The sequence below is a fragment of the Physella acuta genome, unplaced genomic scaffold, assembly GCF_028476545.2.
Source record: "Physella acuta isolate Inbredline_101_S28 unplaced genomic scaffold, ASM2847654v3 ptg000455l, whole genome shotgun sequence".
Lineage (NCBI taxonomy): Eukaryota > Metazoa > Mollusca > Gastropoda > Physidae > Physella > Physella acuta.
In genome coordinates this window covers 15690-39891 of record NW_026731974.1, presented here as the reverse complement: position 1 = coordinate 39891, position 24202 = coordinate 15690, and the positions used below count along the sequence as shown (strand labels likewise).

The window sequence follows — 24202 nt, the reverse complement described above, 5'->3', positions numbered from 1 at the left end:
ACCGCCTAGAGGTAAAGAATTCACTAACAGAATTATTGCTGCAGTTAATTACTAGGGGATGCTAGCGTGGTAGGTTTAATTCGGATGTAGGAATGGATCGTGATTTTTTTTATTATAACATTTGAGATTACGACATTTGTTTCTGATCTTAAAGTATGAAGAGGTGGGTTGGAGAATTTACGAAGACCATTATGATTGTAGGAAGATTATTTTAAAGGTTGGTAGGTAAGTGTGTTGTTTGAGAGATAAAATATGTTCGATATTTACACAAAAACAAATTATTTTAAAGAACGATAACTAAAAATAGTTAATTTTCTCCTTCGGAAAAAAAAAGGATCATGTTCAAAAAGATAATGGATCAGAAATCATCATCAGTTTATAAATAGAAAATATGAAATGTTGTTTTATTACAATGCTGTCTAATGTGTCTTTACAATGATCAAACAGAGCAATCAATTTAATCAAAAGTCATTATAGGTATACGTATAGGCCCTACCTATTATATATATATATATATATATATATATATATATATATATATATTCGTATGTATGTTTTATACGTATATATATATATATATATATATATATATATATATATATATATATATATATATATATATATAATGAAAGAGAAATAAGTTTTAAGAGATCGAGTGAACTATGAACATAGGATTTTCATAATTCAATGAATGAATGAATGATGAAACTACAGATCTCTAACAATTGAATGATGGCATGAACAATAGACTTATGTACATAAAAAGCTTACCGGTACTCTGGCGTACGAATCCATCCACACCCAATCTGGGGCCGAACCCGACCCTTCACCGTGGCCGGCGTGTCTCTTCTTCCTCTGGTTAGCGCCCGAGCCCGGGGTGAAGTACCCCCCGAGCCCCGCCTCCAGCTCGCTAGAATAAGGCACCCCCAGCTCCTCGCTGCTCTCGTCCGTGGCCCCCGCTGGGAAGTTGAAGTCGACGAAATCGTCCACGGTCATCTGGTTTGAGACGGCCTCGTGGAGGGAGGTGATCTCCAGGTAGCACAGGACGAGGGAGGAGATCAGCACGACACTAAGGCAGAAAACGACGGTGTAGAGCGCGCGGATGTGGGTCTGTAGCGAACCGCTGGGAGAGCTGGTTGTGGGACAGGGTTTAGCCGGGAAGGAGACCGGAGCCTTCTCCGGGCATGTGGATTGGTCATTTTTTGCCGTGTGGTCCAGACGTGTTTCCTGGTAGGTATCTAAGCACGGGTTGTTTTCTGGGGTGTCGTCTAAAAGGCTTGTGGACATTGAATCTATAGATGGCTTCATGCGTCCTCTGTTCATACTAACGCCACCTACCATTCTTTTAATCTGTCATTGAAAAATAAAATAACGGAATCAAAATACAACCCACATTGAAATAGATCAAAACCAAAAAAAAATCTAAATTATAAACATATTGTACGAGAAATATTTACAGATATTTTTTGGTCGTCTTTGTTCAAAAACATGAAAGACCAATTGAGAGAACACCCGCGGACAAAAGCAATCATTATCTAACTAGTGTTGTTTTAATAAATCGAATTGTATAAAATCATCAGAAATAACAATAAACTCGAGACAAAGAAATATCTGATTGAAAATATCAGGTGCGAAGTTTGATAAATCGGATACCGTTTTATTTGTAGTGTTAGAAGCGGCAGTATACAATTTGTACGGGGGGTTAATTAGCTCGAAAAGGAAGTTAACGGTATACAATTTGTATCAGGTGTTAAAATACTAGAAACGGAAATTAACGGTATACAGTTTGTACATGGGTCTAAAGAGTTGTTATAAAAGCAAAATTTGTATTTAGCAGTAGATTTCTTATACTCAACTGATCACTACGTCTACATATCTTGAAGAAAGGGGGTAAGGGGGGGGGGGGAGGGGTAGCGTGTATGAGAAATTCGGATCGGAGTTGCAATAATTATTTTGTAAGTTCCTAGGACTATCATCGGTAAGTGAGAGTAATTAGACGTATATGTAAATTGGGCTTGTAACACAAATTACTCCAGACCAATCAGGTCAGGAGGGCAGATGAAGTAGAGTTTATCTGTTTAACTTTTCTCGGCTAATGAAGAAATAGTATGATCAGCACTTCCGGCCGCACTGTTTTACTTTCCCAGACTCGAGTCCAGGTACCCATCAATGCTGGGTGGACTCAGGGACGTCCAACAGACCTCGTCGTTCTACACATTCGACTGGGTAGGCTAAAACAGACAGGGTGTAAAGAGGAGTGATCTGCTGAAGTAACATTTTAGTTTGGGTGTAATAGAACCGTATTCATTACAGTAAACTAGAACCGTATTCATTACAGTAAGCTGGAACCGTATTTATTACAGTAAACTAGAACCGTATTCATTACAGTAAACTAGAACCGTATTCATTACAGTAAGCTGGAACCGTATTTATTACAGTAAGTATAGCATGAGTGTATGAAATAGCTGTTGGGTGGGGTATTGTGTCTAAAGGAAATGACCGTGGGGATGGTAATACGGCTGGTAAGTCGGTCACCAACCAGTTATACGGCTCAATAAAAACCTGCATGACCCATAGAACTGGTTGGTGACCTACTTATCAGCCCTATTGACGCTGGGGGGGGGGGGGGGGGATGTTGTGATCCCAACCGTATTACCTTGAGGTATATGTCAGCTGTTTATTTGACATACAATTGAATGCGGTTGGAGTGTTCACCTGGTACAAAGAATGTCTGGCTTCGTTGTATTTTTTTCAACATTTAAGATGTTATTTCAAGCAATCAATACTCCCACAAAGGCGAAGACACTACAGCAGAGGTTAAGGTCAAGGGTCAAGGTTCTTCTAGTGCTTTTGTTGTCTTTGTATGGATCAATCACCAGCCATGTACCAATAGGGTGGCGTACTTAAAATCACAACTTAACGACGGTTAGGACTGTGTTTAATTATACAATACAGCCTCGCACTGGCGATGACTGATCAGCGCGGTATCGATGAGGAGTCAGTACATTATCGATCACGAGTCAGTGCATTAACCATCATAGATCGGATTTAAAGAAATTTTTTTCTGACTTCCTTTAAAAAATAGTTTGGAAAAATAAAGGATCCGAATGGGGTATTGATATTTAAATCAATCTTGCTCATTCACAGACTTAAGTTATTCTTTAAAGAAATTAGCAGAGTATTTAAAATGTAGTGTGGGAGCCTTCTAGCTGATGAGTACTATATAATACAATTTCATAGAACAACGTTTTGGACGATAAACTGTTTGGATTTATGAAATGTAAAACTATGATAAGATCAGAACTGTGTGCAATTATATATATATATATATTTATATATATATATATATATACATATATATATACATATATATAAATATATAAATATAAATATATATAGGACAACTATATAGGACAAATATATATATATATATATATATATATATATATATATATATATATATATATATATATATAGGGCACTAATATTCCAATAATTTAAGACAGACTTGATTGTTTTGTGTGACATACACGGTGGACAGACAAGGTAAACACATACACACTAACACACAACCACATGCCCACGGCACCGCTACAGACTCTACCACACACGCAGCATCAAATATCACACGGATGTAAATTAGAACAACTCGGCCAATACATTATAACCCTATAACGCACCCGAAAGCTGTTTACGAATACATCTTGAGCGTTTAAAAAAAAAATTGTCAAACGCTCCCTCGAATAAACAGTTGATTAAAATAACATCTTATAGATAATCTGGTTGACATCTCCATTTTTGAAATGAGGATTGAAGAAAAAAAATTTAAGGAGACGAACTTGTAATTGCATTAAAGCCGATCAATAGTGGTTTGATGGGGACTTCCCTTCCCCGGTTATTAAAACACTTGTGATTACGTCCGGCGTCTTTGAAGATTGGGGGGGGGGGGGGGAGGGTTCAAGCGTGCCGAGGGTTCGTGCTGTACCGTTACATGGCTAGGTAAGGGTTTCGTATAGATTTACTAATGACTAGCCAGGGTTTGAGGTAGTTGTCCTATGGTTTAGCTAGAAAGTTGTGTGTTTCCTGTTTTTTTTTCCGTTCTTATTTGTAATATTAAACGGAATTTTCTCCAACACAACTAAGTATAGATTGTCAACATATTATTCGCCATATGGTCTGTTGACTTAACCTATAGCTGGCTTTTTTTTTCTGGATTAGATTCCAAAGCTTTTATCCACCCAAGAACTATCTGCAAGATGGTAGTTGTTTGAGTTTGGAGTGGAGTTTTCTTTCTTTGATGGGTTGTGTCCCTAGCTAACAAGCCCTATCAGTCCGGGACTGGAGTTCAATATTTATTTCATATTGTACAGCTAGCCACCAGTTTGAGAGCTAACTACAACTTTCACATTGCCCTGGCTTATTATGGTTCATGATACATTTCATATCGCCCAGCTTGTCAAGGGTTTCTTCATAGACGTGTTATATGGCTGGTTATGAGATAGTTGCAGGTGACAATTTAAGTTCTAACTTATCTCGATGTTTTTTAATAGATTGGCACCTAAAATCTGATAAGAAAATGATTCACTTGATTTTTATTTTCTAGGGATACAATTTACTGTGTTTGGTCAGTTAATGCTTATCTGATTATGAATATACGTACCCTTACGGTAAATTTAAGCAAGTTTTGTAACAACTATATATTCTACATGTAAGAATGTGTAAACACTTGAAAGCTATGTTAAGTTTTCTCCGTGATATTTTGTTCAAACTTACTGAATAAAAAGTGGGGAAGAAGTGAATGACATGGGAGAAGTTGATTGTCCTGATACACCACATGTGTATTAAAGTGGCTCGTCTAGGTAAAGTTTTTTTTTCTCTAAATATCAAAGCCTTGTGATTGGTTTCGGGGGTTCGAATATGTAGTAGGTCCATGAGTTCACCCAGCTCTTATGGCAGTGTTTCTTCCAGACTTTTTTCTCCGGGGTGGGGGGGGGGGGGCACTTGATATTTTCGGGAGGGGGGTGCGGTCAACATTTACCGGGGGGCTGGACACTGGTAAAAGTATTTATTTTCTATATAAATTCCATTTTGTTCGGGGGGGGGGGGGGGCGGTAGACTTTCTTCAGGGTGGGGGGGGGGGGGGGCTCCGAAGAGATGCCTGGAAGAAACGCTGTCTAATAGGTAGATGACCTTAGCACCTTGATGAGCCATCCAACTGTAATGGGTACCTGACTGTAGTACATCTTTAAGTCCACCCAGCTCCGATGCGTACCTGACTGTAGTACATCCTTTGAGTCCACTCAGTTCTGATGCGTCTGACTGTAGTATATCCATGAGTCCACCCGGCCTTGATTGGTACCCAACTCGATTCGGGAAACGTACAGGCAGCTGAGCATTGTGCTGACCACACTATCCCTACATTAGCCGTGGTCAGTTATATGGACTCTACTTCATCTGCCCCATGGGCCATCGGATATAGAAGGGTAGTTTCCTTTTCCAATGAACAACCAATATGTACTTCATTACTGCTTTAGACAATATAGACAAATTTAATACAGTACAAAGCAATGTGGACAAATGTATTACACCCTAAGACAATATGGACACTGTTAAAGGATGTAACGGCCCTAGATCCTGCTATTGATCTGTGCTAGCCAGCTCGTAGGTTTTTTTTTCTTTCTTTAAAATTTAAATTAAGGACCGGGAACTTTTTAACGCTTGTTTTTTTTTTTACCTCCCCTTTCGTTTTTGCACGTATACACTACGGCTGACATGCCTTTAAATAACGACACAAAATTTCCGTTGAGTGGCTGAAGCTGGTGTTAAGTAAAACATGACTCACTACGTGTGGCGTCGATCTATCGTTTTAAGTGTTTTAGATATTACTAGTATATTTTCCCGTTAGTGAATGTTTCGTAACAATACAAGTTGTAAGCTTTTAACCCTTTATCTACTGACGGTACTTATAAGTACCACTTTAATTAAGCGCTTTGTTTAGTAACAAAAAATGTGTTTAGAATTAATCCAAGTTGTAAGCCTTTAAACAACTGACTTGTCAAGGTAATAAAATCAAATGTTACCAGTGTCGTGGGGTTTGGTTTGTATTATTTAAACGATCTTCTGTTGTTTTGTTGGTACTTCGATCATAACCCCCAACGTTGGCCCTAATCGGTGCCCCAACACTTAACTTAACCCATGTCCAAACCCATGGATTAACTCTTATCTTAAACCTGGTCATAAAAAGATGTTGTATTTATTTCTTATCCGCTAGGTGTACTGAAACAACTGGAGGTAACGTTGAAAAAAGGAAAATGAAGAAGTTTCACACCTGCTTCAGGTGTACAAAATACTCACACTCGAATCACATGTACAAGATACTTATGACTGATACATGTGTACCGCCCATTACGTAGACAAGGTACCAGCACCTGAATCAAGGTATTAGTACACCTAGAACACGAGTACAAGATGATCACTCCGAATTATTGTGTACACGGTACTAGCACCTGAATCACATGTACAAGGTGTTAACACCCAAAATCACGTGTACAAGATAATCACGGTGAATCGTGTGTACAAATACTAGCATCAAAATCAAATGTACAACGTATTAACACTCAAGTCACGTATACACAGTACTAGCACCGAATCACACGTATACACATTACTCATGCCTGAATCACGTGTACACAGTACTAGCACTGAATCACGTGTACACAGTACTAGCACTGAATCACGTGTACACAGTACTAGCACTGAATCACGTGTACACAGTACTAGCACCGAATCACGTGTACACATTACTCATGCCTGAATCACGTGTACACAGTACTAGCACTGAATCACGTGTACATAGTACTAGCACTGAATCACGTGTACACAGTACTAGCACTGAATCACGTGTACACAGTACTAGCACCGAATCACGTGTACACATTACTCATGCCTGAATCACGTGTACACAGTACTAGCACTGAATCACGTGTACATAGTACTAGCACTGAATCACGTGTACACAGTACTAGCACTGAATCACGTGTACACAGTACTAGCACCGATCACGTGTACACATTACTCATGCCTGAATCACGTGTACACAGTACTAGCACTGAATCACGTGTACATAGTACTAGCACTGAATCACGTGTACACAGTACTAGCACTGAATCACGTGTACACGGTACTAGCACCTGAATCACATGTACAAGGTGTTAACACCCAAAATCACGTGTACAAGATAATCACGGTGAATCGTGTGTACAAATACTAGCATCAAAATCAAATGTAGAACGTATTAACACTCAAGTCACGTATACACAGTACTAGCACCGAATCACACGTATACACATTACTCATGCCTGAATCACGTGTACACAGTACTAGCACTGAATCACGTGTACACAGTACTAGCACTGAATCACGTGTACACAGTACTAGCACTGAATCACGTGTACACAGTACTAGCACCGAATCACGTGTACACATTACTCATGCCTGAATCACGTGTACACAGTACTAGCACTGAATCACGTGTACATAGTACTAGCACTGAATCACGTGTACACAGTACTAGCACTGAATCACGTGTACACAGTACTAGCACCGAATCACGTGTACACATTACTCATGCCTGAATCACGTGTACACAGTACTAGCACTGAATCACGTGTACATAGTACTAGCACTGAATCACGTGTACACAGTACTAGCACTGAATCACGTGTACACAGTACTAGCACCGAATCACGTGTACACATTACTCATGCCTGAATCACGTGTACACAGTACTAGCACTGAATCACGTGTACATAGTACTAGCACTGAATCACGTGTACACAGTACTAGCACTGAATCACGTGTACACAGTACTAGCACCGAATCACGTGTACACATTACTCATGCCTGAATTATGAAGTACACTGTACTCATGCCTAAATCACGTGTACATAGTACTCATGCCTGAATCACGTGCACCCAGTACTCATGCCTGCTTCACGTGTAGAGGGTACTCACCTACAGACACATCTCCCTCAAGACGCCGGCCCCTCGGTAAATAAACCCAGCCCGTTCTATTTCAAGACGGCACACAAGCCGCCATTGTGACCTAAAGATGTTTGGACAGCAATTCAAGATGGCGCCCTGCCAAGACAGTGGTCACGTGATGCAGGGGTTGACAGGTTACATACTGTGTCATATATGGATTTCATGCATATTCTTGCATGCAACAATGAGATGATAGGTTTAGTAAAGTAGCCCTTTCTAACAAGACGGGCAGAGGATGGAGTAGAACTCAAAGGTTTAAAAAAGAAGTTAATTTTGTTTTGGAGCATACAATAATTTGTTTTATCTTTTAAAAAATTTAAAGCCGATCATTAAATATTTGGAATCAACAAATTTATGGGAAATCGATTATTTAAACTCTAACAACCAAATGTTCAACTGTGATTTTATATAGTGCAATGGTTAACGTAATGCGCGTGAAAACAGTAGTAGCGGGGAGGGGATGGGTCATCAAGTTCCAGAATGAGACATCCTCCTCCTCCTTCTCCCCCCTCCCACCCGTCCACCCCCCCCCCCCCACATACACACACATCCCCGTCCATGCACTTAAGTTTTGACAAACCGTTTCTCCCCTTCCACTTCGAATTGCAGGTAACTTTTATGGTTCCGTAACTGCTACTTTTTATACAATGACCCACCTCTCACAGTAACTCTTACTTTTCATACAGCGACCCAGCTCTATACTTCTACTACTTCTACTACTACTGCTACTGCTACTATTGTAGTTAGACATCCATTACAATGCCAGAGTAAATAGTAAAATAAGGAACCCGTCACCCCTCCCCCTTCATCACCCCAACGTCATAATTACTCCCTCCACCCACCCCCCACCCCACACACACACAGCCCCCGCCAACCAAATCTTACCCACACACACAGCCCCCCACCCAACCCCTACCCACACACACAGCCCCCCACCCAACCCATACCCACACACACAGCCCCCCCACCCAACCCCTACCCACACACACAGCCCCCCCACCCAACCCCTACCCACACACACAGCCCCCCACCCAACCTCTACCCACACACACAGCCCCCCACCCAACCCCTACCCACACACACAGCCCCCCACCCAACCCCTACCCACACACACAGCCCCCCACCCAACCTCTACCCACACACACAGCCTCCCCACCCCCTCACACACAGCCCCCCCCCCCTCCCCCTCCCCTGCTCATCAACTACATGCCTGCACTACAACTGGAGAGCACTCGAGAACCGAGCCAATGACGAAACATATCGAAGGTGACGTCCAACCGACCGTCTACGGTAAACAGATCCCCCTGCTAGGGTGACGTGCAACGGACTAACTGCTGGAAACAGATAACGGACGTCAGTTTCAGACCGATCGCAGGACTCAACGCACCGGAATAACGTACGGAAGTGGCTGTAGAACGGGACGGAAAATAGTCGAAGTAGTACAGTAGGCGGTGCACTGCCGTTTGGATTAAAAATAGATTCTAGTGATGGTGACGTAGGGGTAATTTGTAGAGACAAGATTAAGGAATGGGTGGGTTTATTTAGTGCAAGTTTGAGTTGTGTGTGGCTTTTGGCCTGCTTTGTTGCAATGTTAATGAGAGAAAGCAGTGTGGCTGTTATATGTTTAAAAAAAATTATAATTCGGTATAGGAAAAAATTTAAAAAAAAAGAAAGAATTTTATGTTAAAGCGTATATAATTTTTTTTTTAAATTGCTTAAACATAATTTTGTATCTTTTTTTGTTCTGTCTGATTAAAATAATACACGCACAGAATTTGTCAGAATAATAAATTAAATGTTTACTACTAAAATATAGTAATTAACTAGAATACCCGTCATCCGTTGGATAACTGTGGGTTTCGGGGGTCATCCATCAAAAAACATCACGTCTGTCACTCAGAGGCATAGCGACCCTTCCCGGCGCCCGGGGACAAACTTTTCGATTTGAACCCCCCCCCCAAGATTTCGATTTTCAACCCCCCCCCCACCCCCTTCAAACTTTTGATGTGCACCCCCCCCCCCCCCACTCAAAATTTCCATTTGAACCCCCCTCAACCTTTCAATTTATTTTTCCAAATTATTTTGGCGCCCCAACATGTCCCCCCCACCCCCCCCCCCTCCCCCCGCCTCCCCTTCCCTCCCGCCCCCCCCCCTCCTCGCTACGCTACTGCAGTGTCACTTATCGTCACAAAAAACAGAACCCACATTCAAAAATATGTTTTTTATCTTTTAAAAACACCGAAAACAACGATTTCGGACTATCCCTTCATATATTGACGTCACAGGTGACCTACTCAACTCTACTTCACCTGCCCAGTGTCCCGCCAAGTCTCAGACAACAAAAACGATTCCAGCCAAGCATGTCTCTGACCACACTATCCCTTCATTTGCTTAGGACAAAGAAACAGATGAACCCTACTTCACGTGCCCTGTGCCCCGCGAGGTCCTGATAGTCAACCTTATCATTCACATATAGGGCTTAAGAAAAAATAATTGAAAACGTAAAAAAAAAAAAAGTTCTATTAATGTTTATGACACTGGCTTTAAAATTTAGCCTTCATTCTCCAAAGCAAATTTTAAAATGCTTTTCTGGCATATCTAGCCCTGGCCACCTATACCATGTTTAAATAATGTGAACACCCGCCATTTTGCTCGTGGTAAACATGGCCTAAAAATGTTAGGAAGTCATTCGTCCGGTCCGTACGCCATATTGTTGTTAGCAGCCGACCACGCCTCCAAGTTAGTGAGTAATCCTACTATATCTAGATATAAAACCTAGATAACAAAAAAATCCCATGTATTCTCGAATTAGATGATCATTGAAGCTAAACAAAGATTTATATAAAATAATTAAGGCCCGAAATAGATTCTAGATGTAGAATTTACATTAAGTCTAGATCTATGACTCTAGTGACCTAGATCTAGATTCTAGGCCCTAGGCTAGATTCTCGACAGCTGATCTTTAGATCTAGAGAAATTTATCGTAAAACTAAATGAAAAAGACAGTTGAAAATTGATATAAGTGTTGGAACGTAATAAATACAGCAAACGGACGTATTGTTAAAGTTATGACCGACAGAAAATTAGATTTAGAACGCGTTAAACTTTGGAATGGGAACACAATTTTCTTCGATAGACGCGCCGCCATTTTATTGTACTAAAGAGTCAACAAAAAACTCTGACGTCACTATCAAGGGACGTCACTATCCCCACAAAGTTTATTCAAAGTATTAACATTTTTAAAAAAATACGGTTAATTTAACTATGAATAAATCAATAAATTAATTAACGTCTTTAAATAAATGTGTGATTAACAGTCTGTCTGCATTAAAAAATTATTCTCTACCTACATACTATTTTACAGCTTTCCAGATAGAGCCGAACATATCAGGATACTTGATCAGGCAAACAAACAAATAAATATTCAAACATGTAAACAAACTTGACTTTTAGTAGTATAATAGATGGTAAATGTTCTGTCCTTGTAAATACTACTCAGATGTTGTATTTAACAATTACTCCTAAGATGTAATTAATGGCAACTACTCAGACATTGTAATCAGAGATATGGTAATTAATTAGGAGAGGGATGAGTTACCTACACCATTCCTCACATTGATGCCTGCCAATGTATGACTGAGTGAAGAATTAGCAAGGATTCAAACACAAGCCACTGGTTTCACCAGCCATCAACTCTGCCCGTCGACCACATGTGGTCAGAGGCGCACCTACTCCCCACTCACCCCATCCCACGAAATATGAACATACGCCTTTATCCATTGCTATTATTTATCAATAACGTATTGACTTTTAAAATCATATAAAATGTCTATAACAATAAACATGCAAAAATCAGCGCAAGTAAACTACCTGTAAGTAAACTAACTAAAATGTTGACGTAGAAAATTGTCGGATGGTCGGATGCTTTACTTTCAAATATTCATCCCACAGACAAAAAGTTTTGCCACAGCGAGGCTCGCAGACAGAGCTGACAGACTTTACATTAAAACTGATCTTTATCAAGAACAGTTCAATCAAGTTTCGTCAAATTTTGATGGAAGACATTTCTCATGAGACAAAACAGAATTTCGACGTTCGGCTGTTTGTTGATGATAGTTGAGAGTGTTTCTGAAAGTGTTTCGTCAAGTAGATTCAGATCATCAACTATTTTGTAGTTTGATGTCAGTTTATGGAGATATCAATACATGAAATTAAACCATCAACTATTTTGCATTTTGATGTCAGTTAATGGCGAATTTTTTAAAAAATGATATTGAACCATACGGTGGTTTTAACGGAATCAAGCCATCAGCATTCTATTATATGTTTATGTTAGTCTATGTTGTCTACAACTATTACTGAGTACAATTAACACGTAAAATAATAAGTTCGTTAAATGGATTTTAAAACAGATTATTGTTTTCAGATGGAGTATAGGGACGTGGTCGGATAGAAGAGCTAACATGAAAATCTCGAGTTCGAATCACGGATTATTGTCAGTAGAATGTCCATGAGTCAGCCCAGCTCTTATGGTTATTTTACTCACGTTAAAGAAAGTACAGGCTGCTGGGCATAGCGCTGAACACACTATCATTTCAAATGCCGTCAGGTTTGAAAGGTAAATGTCTAGATAAGGTAAAGAATTGTAAGATACATTGAGATCACAAAGATCTCTAATCCCAATAGATAGACTATTTTTTTTTAAATATGCATTGTTAAGGAAAATTATGTAGATAGTTTTGAACCTTTATTTGAATACTTCCAGACATGTGACTGAAATCATACAAAATGAGTGAAACTATTTAGACAAAGTCTCGAGTTCAAACGCACTGGCAGATAAATCTCGATCCCCTTCAACACTAATAATTAAGAACGAAGAAGAAGAAGAAGATTTAGACTTAGTTGCGTCTATAAAAGGTAACAGCATAGTCGCCTCATTTTCTGCTTTGTCTACTATCTGAAACCATACAGAACGTTAATGCAAGTAGATTAAGATCCTAATAAATACGGGATAGTAATTCTGGGATTGTCTTTTTGTAAGATACCACTTTACAATACAAGCAACGTATGACATCGTGTTGAGCTTAGGTTTAGTTGAGTACACGGTACATTGGGTGGTCTTTTTTCTTATGGTCTAAACGTTTGACAAGGCAGGTTCATGCCAAGGTGTTGGATTATATTGACACACAGAACATGTGTCTTTGTGGCTATTAAATGACTTGTATAATGATATGGGGGACGTTCAAACTCGGCTGGCTATTGTGCTTGTCTAAAATGTATTTGGTTTGGTTATTGAAAGAGGGACTCTACTCCATCTGCACATTCGGTCACCAAATCGCGAGTTGTTTGATTTTAGTATACATATTTTGTGATGTAGAGGAACTCCATCTGCACATTTTGTCACCGGATCTCCTGTTAAAACCTCTCTTGTATTAATTTTATTATAGTTATAATGAGACACTGAGTGTGTTCTATAGAGCAGCAAACCTCGGCTCTCTACCCTCACATCAGCCGTGAGCCCAGCGGTATGTCGCCACTGATATCAGCGCGATTACGTGTTTTAATTACAGCCCTGACGAGCACTGGGCAGTGTGTGTGTGGGGGGGGGGGGGGGGGAGGTCAAGCCGTGGACAGAGTCACCGGACAGAGGTCAAGCCACGGACAGAGAGTCAGCGGGGCTGGAGTCGCCGTGGCACATTTCCTGGGGACGGCCGGCACTTTTTCATCGCGGGGAGACTGTCCAGGCGCTTCTATTATCCGTGGTTAACTCTGGCCAAGTGTGGGAAATGCCATGCCAAATGAAGGCAGTAATCGAATTACCTATACTTCCACTCGCCGGCACGCAGACGCTACTCCCGACCCCCTCCCACCACAACCCAACCCCCACCCCCTAACCCTCCAAAAAAAAGTAAACTTTTTTTTTAGTTTCATTATCCAATCGAATCACAGGGGAGAGAATTAAGTTTTACTAGAATACCCGTCATCCGTTGGATAACTGTGGGTTTCGGGGGTCATCCATCAAAAAACATCACGTCTGTCACTCAGAGGCATAGCGACCCTTCCCGGCGCCCGGGGACAAACTTTTCGATTTGAACCCCCCCCCCAAGATTTCGATTTTCAACCCCCCCCCCCCCCCCCCTTCAAACTTTTGATGTGCACCCCCCCCCCCCCACTCAAAATTTCCATTTGAACCCCCCTCAACCTTTCAATTTATTTTTCCAAATTATTTTGGCGCCCCAACATGTCCCCCCCCACCCCCCCCCCCCTCCCCCCGCCTCCCCTTCCCTCCCGCCCCCCCCCCCCTCCTCGCTACGCTACTGCAGTGTCACTTATCGTCACAAAAAACAGAACCCACATTCAAAAATATGTTTTTTATCTTTTAAAAACACCGAAAACAACGATTTCGGACTATCCCTTCATATATTGACGTCACAGGTGACCTACTCAACTCTACTTCACCTGCCCAGTGTCCCGCCAAGTCTCAGACAACAAAAACGATTCCAGCCAAGCATGTCTCTGACCACACTATCCCTTCATTTGCTTAGGACAAAGAAACAGATGAACCCTACTTCACGTGCCCTGTGCCCCGCGAGGTCCTGATAGTCAACCTTATCATTCACATATAGGGCTTAAGAAAAAATAATTGAAAACGTAAAAAAAAAAAAAAGTTCTATTAATGTTTATGACACTGGCTTTAAAATTTAGCCTTCATTCTCCAAAGCAAATTTTAAAATGCTTTTCTGGCATATCTAGCCCTGGCCACCTATACCATGTTTAAATAATGTGAACACCCGCCATTTTGCTCGTGGTAAACATGGCCTAAAAATGTTAGGAAGTCATTCGTCCGGTCCGTACGCCATATTGTTGTTAGCAGCCGACCACGCCTCCAAGTTAGTGAGTAATCCTACTATATCTAGATATAAAACCTAGATAACAAAAAAATCCCATGTATTCTCGAATTAGATGATCATTGAAGCTAAACAAAGATTTATATAAAATAATTAAGGCCCGAAATAGATTCTAGATGTAGAATTTACATTAAGTCTAGATCTATGACTCTAGTGACCTAGATCTAGATTCTAGGCCCTAGGCTAGATTCTCGACAGCTGATCTTTAGATCTAGAGAAATTTATCGTAAAACTAAATGAAAAAGACAGTTGAAAATTGATATAAGTGTTGGAACGTAATAAATACAGCAAACGGACGTATTGTTAAAGTTATGACCGACAGAAAATTAGATTTAGAACGCGTTAAACTTTGGAATGGGAACACAATTTTCTTCGATAGACGCGCCGCCATTTTATTGTACTAAAGAGTCAACAAAAAACTCTGACGTCACTATCAAGGGACGTCACTATCCCCACAAAGTTTATTCAAAGTATTAACATTTTTAAAAAAATACGGTTAATTTAACTATGAATAAATCAATAAATTAATTAACGTCTTTAAATAAATGTGTGATTAACAGTCTGTCTGCATTAAAAAATTATTCTCTACCTACATACTATTTTACAGCTTTCCAGATAGAGCCGAACATATCAGGATACTTGATCAGGCAAACAAACAAATAAATATTCAAACATGTAAACAAACTTGACTTTTAGTAGTATAATAGATGACCTGGCTCTTATCATTTCATCGCGATTCAACCACTTTCACCCCCCGCCCCTTCCCTGGTAAAAAAAAAACAACAACAATACGTCAGGGTCTAAGCTAATCTATTTTCAGCCACTTTACCCGGGGATAGAAACAACGCAAAACCGCGTCTAATTCGCTCCCTTTTGTATTTTTAAGATGGGTCTCGGTACTATTTTTTTCTCGGCTTTAGCATCAGGAGTTGTAGCCCTTTATCCAAAACGCGTGTAATCGCTGACAAAATGTGTGCGCTAGGCCACACTCACTGTCCTTATATGTCACAAAAAAGTAGACTAAATTGTATATTTTGTGTGGGGAAAATATTTTTGCTCTTCATGCTTAATCAAAATCCGACTTTTAGAATTATAGAGTTGGTGATTTATATTTGAATTATATATTACGTTAGTTTGTGAGTATGGCCCATTTCTTTGTAATTCTTGCTTCTTCGTTCTTAACTCTAGTGTTTGGGAGGGATTTCCTTCAATATAATTAAGTATTACGTGTCAACGTGTTATGCGCCATATAGGCCGAAGACTACGATTTGAGCATGTTTTTCTTTTTTTTCTTGTAGGATTTGCTTCCATTGCCTTTGTCCAACCTAGAACAAACTGCTGAATTTGGAGTTGTCTCTCCTAGAAGAGTTGCTGTCCCCAACTATCGAAAGTTCGAACTCGAGACTTTTCGGTTTTAATTAACTCGTTCGAGATTTTAATTTAATTCAAATTGCAACATTTGCGTAAGTACTTGAGATCCAGAAAATATAAAACTACATTTTCAGTAAGAGTTAATTGATAAGTTGCGAACGAAGATAACTTCATGGGCTATAATTTTGTCAGATTTCGTCATATAAAATTTAATGCCGCCTTTATCAACCAATATCATCGCTTTAAACAAACACCTTCGAGGCTAGTATTTTTGACACATGCCCTTTATCTGTTTTAGTAGCATGTGACAGTCCTTACAAGCACGTAGAGTTGTAAAAATCGCCGTTCTTGTAAAATGATAATAGATGGCGAAGGGGGGGGGGGGGAGGCCATGTGTGAATGTAGTGTTGTGAGTAAATAGTCTAGTACACAGACTTGAAACACACCGGGTAAATGGTCGAGTTCACGTAATTTTTGTAACACAGAGAACACATCACGAGATGAAGAGTGTTATATGTGTGCTACCTCCTTCCCCCACCCTCATTTCCATCACCCACACTCTGTCAGGTAAAGTAGAGTTCAGCTGTTTCTTAATATCGACCCATAAATTAATTGTGTTTTGAGTAGTGTCCAGAATTGTGAAATCAAGTCCGGGAAGTCGGAACATTTGGGTTAACACGTGTGTGTTCTACACCTCAACCACACTGTTACGAGATGTTGTGAGTACATACAATTTTTTCTTGTTTTTTTTTTTTTTTTTTTTTTTTTTTTTTTTTTTTTTTTTTTTTTTTTGTGGTCTGTGGGGCTATTTGAACTAGAACCTTGGGGCTTATGCTAAGTACATGTATTGTGATCATGTACGTCATTTTCGGCAGGCAAAAATACTATTAAAAATGTTTTTAAAGGCACCCTTTCGAACCTTACGGTCAATGGCGCAGGGGAAGTAGAGTTCACTTGTTTCAGTAAAATCAGCATATGAAAGGATAGTGTGTTCAGCACAATGGTCAGCCGCCTTCACTTTACCTAAAGTGAGTCAGGAACCCATCAGAGTTGGGTGGACTCAGGGACAGGGACTCGAGCCTCAAGACTATCGGGTTAGCAGTCGAACGCTCTACCCTTTGACCATACCGTCCCGTAAAACCGCCGTTGTACCGCCACGCACATTCATTACTACACATTAGGCACACTAACCTAGCCACACGAACCTAGCCACACGAACCTATCAACACGAACCTATCCACACGAACCTAGCCACACGAACCTAGCCACACGAACCTAGCCACACGAACCTAGCCACACGAACCTATCAACACGAACCTATCAACACGAACCTAGCCACACGAACCTAGCCACACGAACCAAGCCACACGAGCCTATCCACACGAACCTATCAACACGAACCTAGCCACACGAACCTATCAACACGAACCAAGCCACACGAACCTAGCCACACGAACCTATCAACACGAACCTAGCCACACAAACCTATCCACACGAACCTATCAACACGAACCTATCAACACGAACCTATCAACACGAACCTAACCACACAAACCTATCAACACGAACCTATCAACACAAACCTAACCACACAAACCTATCAACACAAACCTATCAACACGAACCTAGCCACACGAACCTATCAACACGAACCTATCTACACGAACCTACTTACTCAAACCTAGCCACATAAATACTCGACTGTTAAATCTCGTACTTTTCTTTACAAGTTAACCCTTAAGTAGACAACATCCAACTCCAGAGCCACACGACCATTTACGGCCTTAAGTAAAACAAACTTTGTTGCTTCAAGCATTACAACTAATATTTTTTCTCATCTACCTGCACCTCATAACATGGCTCTGTGCTCAATACAATTAGCGCATCCACGGTTAATTAATTAAACCATCTTAAGACATAAGAAGTCAAGTTAGGCGGGTAAAGGAATATTGTTGTTTAGGAATACAATATTCTAAACACTCCAACATGAACTTTTTTTTCATTCAAATATATCCGAGGAGCTTCCAGTTTTAATACATCTCGATTGGTAAAGTAGGCCTATGTATCATCAAACATGTTCGCGTTTCTAATCTCATTCGATAAACAAACCTCTCGCCTAAATTCTCCTCGGGAATATGAAATCCTAAATCGTGGAACAAATTTAATAGCCAGCCGTTTATTTGCACAAAATATGTAAAGAAAATGCGGCCAAAAAAAAAATAATATCAAAGAGAATGGCTTTCAAACGATAAATTGCGAATTTATAATTATTAGCCCTATAGTTAACACGAGCACATGCAAAACTTTTCGCAAATTTAATTTTTTACAATGAAATATTTATCTTCTTAGTTAATTATGGAGAATATTATAGAGTTAAATGCGGACAAGAAAATATGGGTTCATAAGTGTATATCCATATATACACATATATATACATTATATGTATATATACATGTATATATATATATATATATATATATATATATATATATATATATATATATATATATATATATATATATATATATATATATATATATATATATATATATATATACATATTGTATTTCGCTCTCTATTTTTTTCTTGCTCTCTCTCTTTCTCTCTCTCTCTCTCTCTCTCTCTCTCTCTCTCTCTCTCTCTCTCTATATATATATATATATATATATATATATATATATATATATATATATATATATATATCGGGAAATAAAATATGCTCTAAAATATCTCTTGTCGGAAATATCCCCAATGCTTTTATTAATTGTATGATTCATGTGTAAGCATTCATTATCTGATTTATGTATGTGTGCAGCCCGTGATGGGGGCACCGGGCCTAAAACCTAATTACAAGGATAGGGGGAATAATTTCCGTGCTCCCAACTGTTAACGCTAACCTCCCCTACCCATTGTTAACGCTAACGTCCAGCTAACTTCTAAGACCGCTTCTAACACCGAAATTTGCTACGTGCACGCAAGATTTTTTTACGTGTCGTTTTATTAGTTACATAGATAGAATATTGATCCTGTCCCTAAAACACTCTAGGCCCGGGTTCGAGAGTTGAAAAGTGCACTGCTAAAAGTGGTTGGAAGGTTTTAATGACCAATTGGAGTCTACCAATACAGAAATAGATAAACCCGAATTCATCCGCATTGAAATTGTCAATGTTCATTTCATTATACACAAACCGTTTTTGACAAAATATACTGATATTAATAAATGATAAATATACTGTGCTCCCTTTTGTATTTACTCTTTCTAGCGTGTGTGTGACCTGGAAATCTAAACACTAACTTCTGCTACAAAAAATTACTTAACAAAAATTAAGCGGAGTATAAAATAATATTCAGAAAAAATTGTATGAATAACATTGATAAAGCCATATCTATCTGTAAAATCAACTTAAAAATCAGAACGCAATGGAGATCAATAAATTGGACATCAAGATCAGAACAAAATTAGCATAGAGCCAGAACATAATGGATGTCAGTCTTTAAAAATTGTTCATTAAGACCATTACAAAATTAAAATTAAGTTCAGAACAAAATAAACTTCAGATTACAAAATAAACTTCAGATTCAGAACAAATTATTCTTCAAGATCACAACAAAATGAGCTTCAAGTTCAGAACAAAATATTCTTCAAGATCACAACAAAATGAACCTCAAGAACACAACACCATAACTGCTACAACACTGACAGACACTATTGTCATACGTTTAGGATAAGCGACTTGAAGTACCGTAAACATATCATAATTCTGGGACCAGTCTGCACAACACCACCGTCGAGTTGGCTGATAATGAGCCCACCGGCGCATATCTGTTGGGGGGCAGACGGAGATAATGAGACAGGCTCGATAAAGTTTTCTGTAGCATTTTCCCCCCACAAAAACCGTCTCAAGATTGCCGGACTATCTAAAGTGAAATCATCGAGTAAACGAGAACCGGTTTTTTTTTCTATTCAGTTTTTCTTCATTTAACTTTCAACAGCGGGCCCCGTTTCTCATCCGTTGCTTCGATCTGGTACAGCGCAAGTTTTAAATTCAGCATTTCACGTGTTTTAAATTCAGAATTGTACATGTTTTAAATAAAACATTTTACATGTTTAAATTCAGCATTGTGCATGTTTTAAATGTAACATTTCACATGTTTTGAATTCAGAGTTTCACATGTTTTATATTCAGCATTATCCACTTTTTAAATTTAACATTTCACACGTTTTGAATCCAGCATTTCACATGTTAGAAACTGTATATTACATGTTTTTAAATATATGGTCTGTTCAGCATTTCACGTGTTTTAAAAGCCAGCGTTTCACATGTTATAAATTCAACATCGCGCTTGTTTCGGCATTTCACGTGTTTGAAACTCTGCGTTTTACGTGTTTTTATTATGGATATCTCCTGTTTAAGATTCAGCATGTTGCATGTTTTAATTCAGTATTGCATTACAAACACTTTAAATGAGCGGCCTGGCGATAGCACATTGTCAAAACTTCTTTGTTGTTTTTTTTCTAGTTCTCTATACTTAAGATTTCAATGTTACTGTAATAAAAACTTGTATTTTGTTCTTCTAAATCTAAAAGACTTTTTGATTTTCTCTACCCGGCACATGTGTAAAACAAACAAACAATGAAGGTAATTAGAACTTAATTAGAACTTAATTAGAACTTAACGCACGCTTCACCAGCCGGATAAACTTTTTTTCAGTGGTCAGTAAAAACCAAACCCCCACAAGTGATGAAAACAAAGCAGTATTCATCGAATGAGAAAGTGCCATTCAATAATTTTTAAAACGAATTATTATTCACTAGTGAAACAAAGCACTATTCATCACTAAGAGAAAGTAACATTCACTAATATTTTTTTTTAACTATCATTATTCTTTAGTGAAACAAAGAACCTTTCACTAGTAAAACAATTTACTATTCATCAGTAAGACTAAGTACCATTCACTAGTTTTTTAAACATCACTATTCAGCAGTGAAACATAGAACCATTCACTAGTAAAACGATGTACTATTTATTAGTAAGACTAAGTACCATTCACTTTGTTTTAAACTTAGCACTATTTACAAGTAACACAAAGTACTATTCACTAGTGATACAGAGTAAATTTCACCAGCTATAAACGTAGATGTTACCAATAAAAAGATTATCATTTTAATAACTATTTTTACTCTATGAGTTAAATTGAAAAATAAACATGATCCGTCTAATATTATCTTGTAATTACCTAACGAAATATGATCAAAGGCTTCAAGATTTTAATGAAATGCTTACTCTATTTAATCTAATATAGTCACGCGATTATCTTGTAATTAGATATTTAAATACTTATTAAAACCTCGTTTGTGTATTTAGCAAGCCGTAAAACAAATATTCTTTTCAATTGTAACAGCCCTTGTTTTATAATACAATATATACCGTCTAGTTTTGGAACTTGCTTTATTAAAGAAATATTTTCTTAATTGCCGCATATATATTTCTACCGACTAAGATTTTTTTTTTACATTATATTCTCTTCTCTCAAGGGAGTAAACACATTCACACACCACCACATCAACACACACTTTTCAATACAGAATACTGCTCTAATGACTTACTTTATGACAAGTTCCTATCTAGCAAACCAAGACTTACTTTATAACAACAAGTTGCCATCTATCACATCAAGACTTACTTTATAACAATACGTTTCTATCTACTACACCACCAAGGCTTACTTTATAACATTTTTGAATCTACCACACCAAGACTAACTTAAAACATGTTTCTACCTACCATACCAAGACTATATAACAATTTCCTACTACGACACAAAAACTTACTCTAAAACAGCTTCTTTTTTTTCTACCACACCTGAGCTTACTTTATAAAAAACATTCCTACCTTCCACATTAAGCTTACTTTATAACAAGTTACCATCTACTACATCAAGACTTACGTTATAACAATAAAGTCCTACCTACCACACCACGACTTACTTTATAACTATAAATTCCTACCTAACTACCACACCAAGACTTACTTTATAACGATAAAGACGTAGCTACCTACGTCACCAAGACTTACTTTATAACAATAAATTCCTACCTAACTACCACACCAAGACTTACTTTATAACGATAAAGCCGTACCTACCTACGTCACCAAGACTTACTTTATAACGATAAAGCCGTACCTACCTACGTCACCAAGACTTACTTTATAACAATAAATTTCCTCCTACCAAGACTTACTTTATAACATAAATTCCTACCTACCTACCACACCAAGACTTACTTTATAACATAAATTCCTACCTACGTCACCAAGACTAACTTTATAAGGATAAAGACGTACATACCTACCTTCCACACCAAGACTTACTTACGACCACAACCCCCCCCCCCCCCCCCCCCCATCAGCACACGACCGTGCCAATAGAAAAACAATCCAGAAAAAAAACTTACTTGTCAGAGCGGGGCTGTCATCAAGTCTTGACCACCTTATCTGGGGCTCCTCAAGCACTGAGTGATGGCCAACAAGGGGCGAGTCTTGTCTCCCTTGTTCCTAACGACCTCGCTAGCGCTCAGTGTTAACCCGATCACCGCGGCTCTGGCACCTTCTTGTCACTCGTGCCGCTCGCGTCACAAGAAAAGTGTGATAAATTCTTCGCGGTTGCTTCCCTTTAAATTATCTCCCTTGCTTACCTCCCTCTCCGCCTCTCGTTCGTGTTTTCACAAAATAGCTTTTAAAATTATTTTTCTTTTCGTTGTCTGAGAAAAAAAAACCTTTTCATGAAATAAAACTTTGATGCTGAAGTAAATTTTAAAACAAATTCAAATGATGAATTATTATTTCTAATAATTTTTAAAAGTCACGTTGCATAAAACGTAACCACGCATTAATAAACTGTGTTCTATGAAACTCCTGCATAGTAAAATGTTTAGTTAAGCTTTAATATATTTTTACAACCTACACGAATAAATTTAAAGTGTATGCTAGCATACGTTTACACAAAAAGTAATTTATTTTCTAAAAGGCCATAATTATAAACAGAAATCGGTTAATCAATAATGAAACTATTCCATCCTTGGGTAGGATTGTAATTCTCATCATAATGCAGCCAATAAACTAATTAGTTTTGTCCCGCAAATAGGTTCCTTGTTGCAAAGCATTAAACGATTAGAAAAATCGCCACCGTTGGTTGGAAATTTAATAGGAGTTGTGGAACGTGGCCGCGGGGGTTGTTGTTCCTTAAAGCGTGGGATACGTTTTACTCGCCTCTCTCAGGAACGACAAGCGAGAAATAACAAAACAAGGGACACAACCACTACTCGTTGAATTATTCTCGTCTAATCTAAGTAAATGCTAACTCCGTTCCTCTAAAGCAGGTTATGAAACATGTAAAAACAATCGATATGCGAGCACCGATAGGCACGGGGAATCGACTGGGAGTTGGTTTTATTTTTTTTTTAATTTTTTAAAATTTAATTACTACAGCATGCAATGTTCAGCTTAATTTGTGTTCATTTTAAAATTAAACAATCGTCCAATAGTTTTGATTAATTACGACAAAACAAGCCTCCGTGTTAATGCGCTAGTTTAATCAGTCATTGTTGATAGATGACTTATGTCATTGACGGCTTCGCTAATTAAGGAAGGCTAATTAACCGCTGAGCATTAATGTAATAGATTTAATAAAATTACCCTTCACTCATGATAAACATAGTTATGTTGTGATGGAGCTTTAAAAAAAGGATGGAAGAGTGAGTCTAGTCTACCACTCTACTCCGCTGTGATAAAAATTGTAATGAATGTGTATGTATGTAGAATTCTACATGTACATATGACTATATACTTTGAGGCTTGGGCTAGCTATAATCTTAAGTT

General features: G+C 38.6%; 1 protein-coding gene across 1 annotated transcript in view; it reads right to left on the bottom strand.

Annotated features, from left to right (window-relative positions):
• Positions 1–22950, bottom strand: part of LOC131943419 (gliomedin) — a 99559-nt gene extending 76609 nt beyond the window's left edge. The window contains exons 1-2 of the mRNA XM_059303544.1: positions 22780–22950; positions 772–1350 (exon numbers count right to left, since the gene is read on the bottom strand). Coding sequence (XP_059159527.1) covers positions 772–1341 — 570 coding nt within the window. The 5' untranslated portion in view covers positions 1342–1350; positions 22780–22950. The remainder of the gene's footprint in view (positions 1–771; positions 1351–22779) is intronic.
• Positions 22951–24202: the final 1252 nt, after the last annotated feature.